At 33.8% G+C, this 11,350-nt stretch overlaps 1 protein-coding gene across 1 annotated transcript; it reads right to left on the bottom strand.

The window, feature by feature from the left end:
• Positions 1-202: 202 nt before the first annotated feature.
• Positions 203-954, bottom strand: LOC134249024 (uncharacterized). Its single transcript, XM_062731394.1, has 3 exons — positions 828-954; positions 576-705; positions 203-434 (listed from the first exon to the last, which is right to left on the bottom strand). Exons 1-3 carry the CDS (start codon positions 952-954, stop codon positions 203-205), a joined length of 489 nt encoding a protein of 162 aa, XP_062587378.1.
• Between the last annotated feature and the right edge of the window lie 10,396 nt (positions 955-11,350).

Genomic DNA, 11,350 nt, shown 5'->3' with positions numbered 1-11,350 from the left:
CCTCATATTCCTCTCCTAATAGACTGTGAACTAGTGTCTGTTGTTTGTAGTTAGGAAGCTGGACATCTTTCAGTTATTTCTTGGAAATCTTTAGAATGTCTAAAAATCCAGTTACATTTTTACGAAATCTTTCAAGAAGATCACAATCTCCCAAATGGTGTCGCAAATTTGGTAGGTCAAAGTTTTGAATGTTATGCCCCACTTAAACTGGATGGTCAAAAGACTCCAAAGATATCAGAAACTTGGTAAGTGCTTCGGCTGGAGTAACTGCAGCCACTGCGTCTCCCTTATAGCAAAGGTTATTTCCATCAAAGGTCAAACAGGTTGCTTCAGATGCTTCCTTGCTGATGGATCGAGTCGGCAAAACATAAACTGAGAGCTTCTTTTCTTGGCACTTTGCTGCAATTTGGAGTATATCAGATGTTCGTCCTATAGTAAAAATCAAAATGTGTGATATTATGATATTGGAATATTCAATGTAAGGATAACAAGAGGATTTTGATGATATATTGTATGATTAACAAACATCTATAAATTTTACATGGACTGAAATTCAAAAAATAAACAAATCTAATCCCCCCGTTTCCAAATCAAAGAACACCAACGGTCGTGTATGGATATTGTCAACAGGGGCATCCAGCTCAATATCATCTATGTCTATGTTCTCTTCAGCCTCTAAACAGATGTTTGGCTTATATGTATCTCCTTGAAAAACAATTTTTTTTTTAGATTGTATCAATATACATGTACGAGTAAAATATATTAAAGATAATGAAACCGCTAAAAATTAATTAGCCAATATTAAATAGATGTACATGCACATGTACCTTCAAGAACAGACTGCGATGCATTCTTATATTGCCTTTCAGCTTTCAGTTCCAGTCTTTTTCTTTTCACGCTTGCCTGTGCATTTCTCAGGCGCTTTCGTTTCAGCTTAGCATCCTTGCGTCTCATGTGTCTCTAGGTATATGTACCGGGTGACAAAGAACGAGATTTATTCAGCTACAAATGAAAGCTACCAAATTACTAAACATTGAAACACATAACTACTCATTTTATTGTGGGGAAACAATCATAATTATTGTTGAAGTTAAAAAGTAAATTCTTATCTTTAAGTGCTAATACATATCACTGGTTTAAAACTTGTTGATTTATATTTTCTTTATACATGCAGTGTATATTAAAAAGAAATAATGTTATAAATATCACAGTCCTATTATTTTTTTTGAAAGTAAAAGTCAGGTGTACATAAAGAAAATGTAAACAGACATACCATATATACTCGTATATTAGTCGGTTTGCCTTTATATTTAACAGCATTTAAGCAAATGACAATGAAAAACTCACAATCTAACTAACGCATTTTCTTGCAACAAAATCAACAAAAAAAATTACAGTCAAAAATGTATAAAAACACCTTAAGACATTTTTAATGAAAAAGAATTTAACATCATGTAAGCAAATGAAAATGGAAAACTCACAATCTAACTAAGACATTTTCTTTCAACAAAATCAATCAACAAAATTTACAGACAAAAATGTTTAAAAACACCTTAAGACATTTTATGAAAAAAATTAACAGCATGTGAGTAGATGACAATGAAAAACTCAAAATCTAACTAAGACATTTTCTATCACCAAAAAAATAAAACTACAAAAATACCTAAAGACATTTTTTGTCAAAAAACCCCCAAAAAAATCCTCAAAAATATCTGAGAACATTTTATGGTAAAAAAAATCTATTAAATTGTTTGCAGACATTTTTATGCCAAAAAGAGCAACAAAATTATGTTGTGACCTTTTTACGTTGAAAACAACAGCAAATTACCTCTAAACATTTTGGTAAAAAATATACATTAAAATCCTTTCAAATCAAGAAAGACAACTCACTTAATCTCTACCCATTCTGAAATAAAACAACTGGACGGTTATTTAAAAAATTGAATCTCAATGTTGTAAATAGATAATGACATAATCTCAATATTGTAAAAGTCAAATATTAAAAACAACTGAAATTTTAATGCATCAAAGGGTTATTTGACTTTCAATTTGTAAAAAAGATTATTAATAAGAGGCCCATGGGCCACATCGCTCACCTGAGAAGCTTTGAACACCGTTTTTTACCAGATTTCCCTCTTGTAATAAAAATTGTACCCCACCTTACCCCACTGATCATAATTTAAACGATTTGAAATCTATACTACCATAGGATGCTTTGATTCAACATTGTTAAACTTTGATTCCCCACTGTGGCCCCGTCCTACCCCTGGGGGCCATGATGAGAACAATTTAGAATCTACACTACCCCGGGATTCTTCCACATAAGTTTCAGTTTTTCTGGCTCAGTGGTACTTGAGAAGAAGATTTTCAAAGATTTTTCCTATATATTTCTATGTAAAAATTTGATTCCCCATTATGGCCCCGCCCAACCCCGGGGGGTCATGACTTTAAATATTTAGACTCTACACAACCTAAGGTTGCTATCACATAAGTTTCAGCTTTTCTGGCTCAGTGGTTCTTGAGAAGAAGATTTTTAAAGATTTTTCATATATATTTCTATGTAAAATTTTAGATTCCTCATTATGGCCCCGCCCTATCCCCGGGGGTCATGCTTTTTACAATTTACAATCCGCACTACCTAAGGATGCTTCCACATCAGTTTCAGCTTTTCTGGCCCAGTGGTTCTTGAGAAGAAGATTTTTAAAGATTTTTCCTACATATTTCTATGAAAAAATTTGATTCCCCATTGTGGCCCCGCCCTACCCCCGGGGGTCATGATTTGAACAATTTAGAATCTACAATACTCCAGAATGCTTCCACATAAGTTTCAGCTTTACAGTGGTTCTTGAGAAGATTTTTTAATGACCCCACCCTATATTTGTCTTTTCTTTATTATCTCCCCTTGTGAGGGGACTTGGCCCTTCTTTTTCACAATTTATATTCCCCTTAACCCAAGGATGATTCGTACCATGTTTGGTCAAAATTGGCCCAGTGGTTCTTTAGAAGTCGAAAATGTGAAAAGTTTACAGACGGACGGACGACCGACAACATGTGACAAGAAAGGCTCACTTAAGCCTTCGGCTTAGGTGAGCCAAAAACCGATTCTCAGGGTAGTTGGGGTGGAGGGGTGAATGGTAGATAGGTCAGGATCCTGGGATGTTGAGGAGGAGGAAGAGTGATCATCATCAGTGGATTGGGGGGGGGGGGGGGTTGTAGGCACATCATCATCCTCTCTCACACAGTTCTCACACTTTTTCGTAATCCACCTTTTTAACAGCAGAATTGCAACCGCAAAGGTGGTTGCAACCGCCCATGCTAAGAGCCCTATAAAAAATCAACTGAAGTTTTATTATTGTACCTCGCTTGAAAAGTGGGGGATATTAATTTGGGTCTGTCCGTCCGTCTTTCTGTCTGTCTGTAACGCTTTCGTTTCCACACGATATCTCAAGAACCCTTTGAGCTTTTGCAATGAAATTTAGCATAGCAACTCCCTGTGGCCTAAGGAAGACCCCTATTGATTTTTAGGTCAAAAGGTCAAGGTCATAAATAAGCAAATTTTGTCTATTATAACACTTTCGTTTCCACAGGATATATCTAGAACCATTTAAGCTATTGCAATGAAATTAAATATAACAACTCCCTGTGGTCTAAGGAAGACCCCTATTGATTTTGAGGTCAAAAGGTCAAAGTTCAAGGTCGTAAAATTATACGTCCTGTTTGTGTGTAACACTATCATTTCCGGGCGATATTTCAAGAAGATTTTGAGCTTATGTAATGTAATTTTATACCAAAACCCCATAGGACCTCTCTCACCCCTCTCAAAGTGCCCCGCCCCGTTTGTTTTACTAGTATTTATCGTATTACCTGTCGCTATTTTTAGCACAGGGGCATGCGGAGAGTAATTGCGTATAAACCAGGTTCTCGGTGGACTTTATGTTCTTATTACATCTATTAGAACTGTTTAATAAAGGATAAATAAATCAAACACCATGAATTGTGTGAAATTGTGATAATACCGAACATGAATATATACATGTATATATGTGACTTCACTTCTGAATATACTTGACTTCATTTAAAAACGATTCCGTGGTCCAGTGGTATGTCTCCCGCTTCACAAGTGGGATCGAATCTCGGACGGATCCTTTTTTTTGTTTTGTTTTTTAACTTTTTTTATGATAGTATTCAGCAAATGAAAAGAATAATTTATGAGGTTATAAAATCATCATAACAGTTTGATAAATATTCAATATAAAAAGAATCTTCTATGTATACACATAATAAAGAATAAGCAATCAAATCATTATACGCATATTGATATACATGTATTTTATTTGCTTCAGTATACATGTATACATTTAATAATTCTACAAATTCAGTAAGGGGGATCCGACTTTTGCCCTGAGCGGGGGACACGAATTCTCTGAATTAGCTTGTTAATTTTCTTATCAATTTTTAGGTAGTCTTTATATTATATCTTCTTTTCGTTTTCCAAATCAAACTGGAAAGATTGCCTGTAATTATTTGCCTTATTAATATGATTAACTTTTTTATTAGACTTTTACGCTTAAAATGACATTTGTTTTCTACTGAATAAAAAATACAAATTAATATCAAAATACATACCCAATGTAATACAATTGACCACATTATTACCCGGAGCTTTATCTGAGAGTGTCTCCTCATCTTCCAACGGTTCATTCAACTTCGCAAACAGTTCATTTAGAATTCCCCGTCCTGATTCTAAAAAAAATTTAAATGTAAGATTTCAATATGGCAACGTTGCTCAATAATTACTATTGTTCTTCAAAGTAAAATCTAAAGGATTTATAATCCATAATTACTTTCAATGGTTACTTTTACCTCTTAGAGATTCACATATCATCTCATTTTGTGGATAATCAGTATCTAAAATCAGTTAATTCATTTAAAAGTATTTACCTGTTTAAACAGTGATTCCTGCTATTGTTAGGATTGATGTTGTTTCTAAAAAATTTAAGGATCATGAACAGTTTATTATAATAACACTTTTACTACAACTTTTACTACAAAATGTCACGCGACGTAGCATAAGTCAAGCTGACCTCCTAAATCATGAGGCTTACTTTCATTTTTCATACCTGCTTCATTAGCTGTCGACACAGGTCGAGTGATTATTGACATGGCTGATGATGATGTCTCTATGGAAAAAAAACAACTATAATATTATTACTACAATCTACATGTCTTTCAATTAATTTACATTTTAAAAAATAAATAAAAAGATAGTTAACATTACCACAAGTCTTCTACAGATAGGACAAAAGTCAAGTAATTGATGATATTAATTCTAACGTATAAATCTGTTTGTCCGGACTTGGCCAGCATAGTTGTCTGTATAAAAACGATTACTCATTAAATCTTACCATTGTAAAACAACATGTTATTGGCCATATACAATTATTTTATTTATTTGTTTATTTTTGTATTTCTTTAAAAACCGAAATCAAAGGAATGTTTACAGTACATTACTACTGAGGGGGTATATCAATAATGTCAAGTGGTGTAGCATAAGTCACGCCTCTGGGAAAAAGCTGAACTCCTAGATCACGTGGCTTTACATTCAGACCTGATTGACTAGTTGTAGACAGAAATGTAGGTTTACGCTCTCTCCTCCCTTCTCAGCTTGTTTTTTTATTTAAACATGTTTGATAACAGAGAATATCTAGGTCATTCTTCGGTTGATATTTTTTTCACCGATGAATTGATTATACTAAATCAACAACTGTAGTAAAATTAAGTTAATTGTTCGTTAATCTTCATATAGTTTCTTCTTAAAGAAAAATCGTTCTGGGTGTGTAGTATATACATGTATATAAATGACGGACTAATTTTCAATCCCTGTGCAGATTCCTGGACGTGTGTAGACACAATACACATAAGGAGAGTACCTATAAAATGTGAAACGAAACCCGAACTCGGCCGGGGATTTCTAAACTGACAATCGTTTAATTTTTTTTAATCAGAATTTGTATTCATGTGATCTAATTATGAAAAAAGTATCGTCTGCTATCGTTACTTCTCTGTTCGCTGGAGTCCGTTTGACAACTCCATCACACGGTTGTAGACCAAGGCTTTATAAGTGGTCTTGAGGACATGGTTAGGAGACTGGGTGACATTGATGCTACGGACTCACGAAATTTGCACAAGTTCTATAACTACACAGTGCAGTTTTATTTTTATAAAAGTCATTCAACACTCTTAAACATTTTAAGTATAAAAGTCGAATATCTTTGGATATGGGGTAACCCATATCTATTCTTGTTAATTAACGTACTGTACCTTCATTTTATTTAGCCAAATTAGAATTTGAGTTCTGATGCAAGTGCCTTGCTTATTTAAATGGATTAAAGCAGGTAATTGAAATTTGTATAAAGCTGAGAAAATTACGAATCTGCACCATGTTTGCAGTAAAATGTACATAACTCTTTATTTATTTCAAATTTGATATACTTATCTTTTTTCGAAAGGGGGGTGGAAGGGATGGTGATGAAACAGGAATATAGAAAACAATTTTTAAAATTGAAAAATCTTAAAAGTCAAATACTTATAATGAAATTCAAAAGGTATAAGGAATAATTATTTAATGAAGTATATAAGAGATAAAAGAAAAATGCATTTTCGATGCGAGTTTCAATTCAACAGAGATTGACTGAAACATTAAAGTAATCCAAGTGTTCCTTATTTCTTATTTTTAAATGTCAGCTTTACCAGCACTACCAACTTCCAGCACACAGTACAGTTTTGATACAAAGGAAGCAGATTTATTATTAGAGAATGAGACATTTCCTTTATCAAGAGGTATTCAACAGTATAAAATATAAAATAGCTTTAAGTCAGACATATATTTTGCGAGCATAGTTCAGTCCATATTTTTATGGTCATAGTTTCAGAAGAAAAAGTTGTGGTTCTAAGCTGTCCTTCCTAATGGACTTCCTCCATCAGACAAGGTTGGCCTTCCGGACCTCTCCTTAAAGTTGGCTCTACAATATGGAGAAAAAAGTGCCCGAGTATTCAACCAAACCTTAAAAGAGTGCGAAATATTCTACACAACCAAAATACCCAACTATAGATGACTCCTACTATCAAGCAATTGGGAGGAATATGATTGCAAAATATCCGGCAAAATATATATGCTGATTGGACAAATCCATCGGTAAAATTTTAATGGACCATTGTTTTTATACTTAAAACTTTTTGACAAAACATTAATGACACATAATGTTCTCAAATTTATTTTAACTTTTTTTGGTTTACATACATTTGTTTAATATTGTTGAGATATATTTATTCAGTCATTGATTCTCTTTATTATAGAGCTTCTTCGTCTCCAAACTTGGCCAAAGTGCGCACGCAATGATAGAGAGAAAACAGAAAATCGGAGAGACCAGTGGATGATGCTAATCAGGAAATTGCTAAATTTAGTACAGCAAATTCAAAACAATTTCGGCTTGGATCCAAAGCTAGAAAAGTCAGTCGAGGAGTTATTCCCTTTGAGAACTGGGGAGTTATTCCCTTTGAGAACTGGGATAAGCACGTTATTGAAATTAAAAAGGAATAGGAAGGGAAAAGATCTGTTGTGCATCTCTGCACGCTTCTGGGCTAGACAAGGCATGGGAGGGGGAATGGAAGACAACTCAAAAGGCTGGAAAAATTTCTCCAATTCTAAAAAAATTTAGCTTTGAGGAAGGAGATTTTGTAAGTACATAGTTAAGCATCTCGTCATCTTGTTGATACGCTTTCCACTCTGCTACATAGCTCATCTTTGATGATGGGCATTTCATTTTTGTGATATGACCCTTGACTTCATGGACTTAAAGTAATTCTGCAAATGTTATACCATAAAAATGTACTTTTAAGGTAGAGTGGGTCTTCACTCCATATTTTTGTAAACCAATAAATGTAAATTTAATTGCAAACTTTTATCTTTCAAAAAGATCTAGCTTAGACCCAGTCATATTTAAAAAAATTGTTAAAGTATGAAAACATGGATGTTTTTGTTCTTTTAGAGTGTGTATGCTCTTTCATAGGCAAATATTTTCTGTCTTAGTGGGACTTTTGTAAATTGTAGAGATTTTACATTCAGTATACTTTAAGTAGTATTAGATGATATATGAATCAAACTTCGGAGAATCACCCATCTTCTTTGAATATAAACAATCTGAGGATGAGTAGAAGGACATGGAAACAACGAACAGTATTCAATCTCAACGTCCATTAAACAACATACAAAATAAGAGCAGAGCAAACACGGACCTCCGAAACATCAGAGGTGGGATCAGGTACCATGGAGGAGTGAGCATCCCCTGCCGACCGGTCACATCCGCTTTGTGCTCGTTGTCATAATCAGGAAATAACGGAAAAAATCCGTCGTAAATTCAGTGTATAAATAATGGACTAACAATTGGTATGAAAAACGTCAGTCAGCATTTCATTCAATGATAAATTAAATTTGCTGACAAGGTCATTGTATCGACCATAGAAATTACAAAATGATTAATTGAAACGAGACTGTTGATATTCTTGTTTCATCTACTTGTTTTTCACTAATTTACCTCGTTTAAGAAATTGTTTGTACTTGGAGCATGCTCTTGCGTATTGCATCAACTGAGTTATGAAAATTCCGTGTGCAGGTGATGACAGTATACATCTGCATAAGAAAGGGGAATGGACGATAGAAAAGTTAATGTCATCACGTTTATTGTATAGCTAGGCTGTTAGATTATCGTTATGGTATTTTTCATGTAAAATATCCAAGTATGAAAAGATGTGTCCGACACTGTGGTATGTTTTTTCTCAAGCTCACCAGGATATATCGTGTCGACGTAGGAATGGAAATTATCATTATTGACAATAAGTCGTCGATATATCTAAATGTCGAGTTGAAGGCCACAGCGAGTGTTTTCTTTTTTTCACGCATAAGATTTTGCATAAATTCTGCTTCATATGAATATAAAAATAAGTCTGCTTATAACGGAGCGCAATTTGTGCCCATGGAAATTCCAATAGATTGTTGGAATACCTGAACTCCAAAAACCACATAGATATTGTCAATCAGGAACTCAAGCATCTTCTTGCTGTCAGCTTCAGAGTACTTATGTGTATAATTTTTATAATGATTAATAAATGCTTGTCATACCTTTTCCAATACCCTTCTTTTTTCAGATATCCCCGTTTGACTATTTTCTTTTTTTGGAGGGAAGAGAGACCAGAAAGTTTGTTCCTCATACTGGGGCAGAATTTTCGAGAACTCTCACATCGATACTAAATATAAACACAGGTCGTGTCACCGTGGTATCCCCTGATGGCACCATTTCAAGGAAGAGGGTTGAAATCTTCAAGGTGCCTTCACGATCAAGATCATGGATTAATTAAATTGAAAATAAAACAAAACGAAGAGAAAAAGTAAATACATGCACAGTAGATGAAAATTTCTATTTAAAATTTTGAATATTTATTCAGCTATTTTCTATTGATTTTTAGAGAAGTGAGAATTTTTTTCCAGGAAGTCTACAAGATTTAAACTGCTTTGAAAGCATAATCTGAAAACATTCACTGTGCTGACGCCTCGAACATATTGTAGAGTTATGCACGTGTGGCATCGCCATATTTTGTGAGTATAAGTTTGATTGAATTTGAATTCACATAATGAATAATTTCTCTTTTGTATCTTCCTCTACTTTGATATCTTTGTGTTCTATTGGTAATTTGTTTGTAATGTGTGCAATATAGTTTTTTCAAGCACATTACTACTTTGATATCAATGTGAGAGTTAAAATAAAGATTAATGCCACAACCAGGCCAATTAATTTGATTAGACTTTCCAAGAAACATGAAAAGACACCTGCAAAAATGCTCTTACTGGCTTAGAACAGAACCTCATGTAAATAAAATTAATGAATCAAAAATAAACTCCTCCCACAGCTATGTCATTACTACATGTTTACAAATCGAGCACGAAACCTCATTACGCATGTTTTATTAATATTTATTAGAAAACAGGTCAGTGTGCTTCAGATGCTTGAAACAATTAAGAGTTATCGTTCGTACAGTAGCAAGAACGACAACTCTTAGAACGTGAATAGAGCATTACATGTGAATACAACATATTAAATTTTAAATAAATTTACACAATTTAATTAAAATCCAGGTTTTAAAAATCAATATTGTTTTTTTTTTATTTTTCACCAACTTTAAAAAATAAAAAAAATAAAAAATTAAAAGACCCAAATGAAAGCAAATTTTGCGATTAATGTATAACTGATAGATATACTAGTATTAGAATTAAAATACTTTACTTTAATTTACTTTAATGCAATTTGCTTTTATATTTTTTTTATCTACTTATTGATGATGCACTGCCTTTATCTACTAATTTATCTTTCATGCTTCTCGGGGGGCCTTGTTTAGAAATAAAAAATTGTTTAATTTTCTATAAAAGAGACATGTCAAACTGTTTTCTGCGATCGCCCATTGCGCGCACCTACGAAGTGAACAAGAATGCATATGACAGGTATCATGCAGATGCCCGCTCCTGCTGGTTCTTCAAGGAAATACAACTGTACACATCGATGTTAGCAATTAAACAAATTTATAATACCCCTTTATTAATCACAAAGAATGGGACTGATAGCCTTTGAAACAATCTGTTGGTCACATGGGTCGATGCTGATGAGGCACTCAAGTCAGTGTTTTGAATGCATTCAACGGATACCAACGGATGCAAATGGACGAAGCCAGAGAAATCATAAGCGAAATTTTGAATGAAGACGTGATGTCAACATTAGCCTCAAGGCTAGTTAGTCAAAGAACGACGACAACAGTCGCTTCAACAACGACAGCATCGTCATCTCAAACGTCGCTGGCAACCGATGCACAGAGCTTGACAAACCAGCCAACTTCTCGAAAATTTGCCTTTCACAAAAGCAAATCTCCACGAAGATTCTCTCTGAAACCTTCAACAATAAGGTATTTATCTAGTTTTGGTTAATACTACTTAAAATTAAAAACTTGACATTGATATAAAGAAAGTAGCTACTTTATGATATTCACTATTTGATAATAAGCATTCATTTACGGCCAAGAAAACATTTTATGGGATTGTTTCACAACACCAAACATTAAATACCGGGTACATAAATAGAAAATAACCCATAGAAAACACCTTGATTCCTTCAATTTTACTTTCACATTATTTGTAGTATGACATGAGTGATTATAAATGCATTGCCTCTTCCAAGAGGTCTGTGAATAAAGCATAACAGCACATACTGTATGCGGAGAGGTTTTCACCCCATTTTCTCCCTCTTTC

The sequence above is a fragment of the Saccostrea cucullata genome, unplaced genomic scaffold (assembly GCF_032062105.1).
Source record: "Saccostrea cucullata isolate Sc308-1 unplaced genomic scaffold, CSIRO_AGI_Scuc_v1 ctg1782, whole genome shotgun sequence".
Taxonomy (NCBI): domain Eukaryota; kingdom Metazoa; phylum Mollusca; class Bivalvia; order Ostreida; family Ostreidae; genus Saccostrea; species Saccostrea cuccullata.
This window is presented reverse-complemented; position numbering and strand designations above follow the sequence as displayed.

Coding starts and splice junctions, on each gene's coding strand:
- LOC134249024 (XM_062731394.1), bottom strand. CDS start 954: ATGAGACGCAAGGATGCTAAGCTGAAACGAAAGCGCCTGAGAAATGCA. Junction 706..827: donor ATCGCAGTCTGTTCTTGAAG/GTACATGTGCAT, acceptor TTGTTTTTCAAG/GAGATACATATAAGCCAAAC. Junction 435..575: donor TTTGATTTGGAAACGGGGGG/ATTAGATTTGTT, acceptor TTTGATTTTTAC/TATAGGACGAACATCTGATA.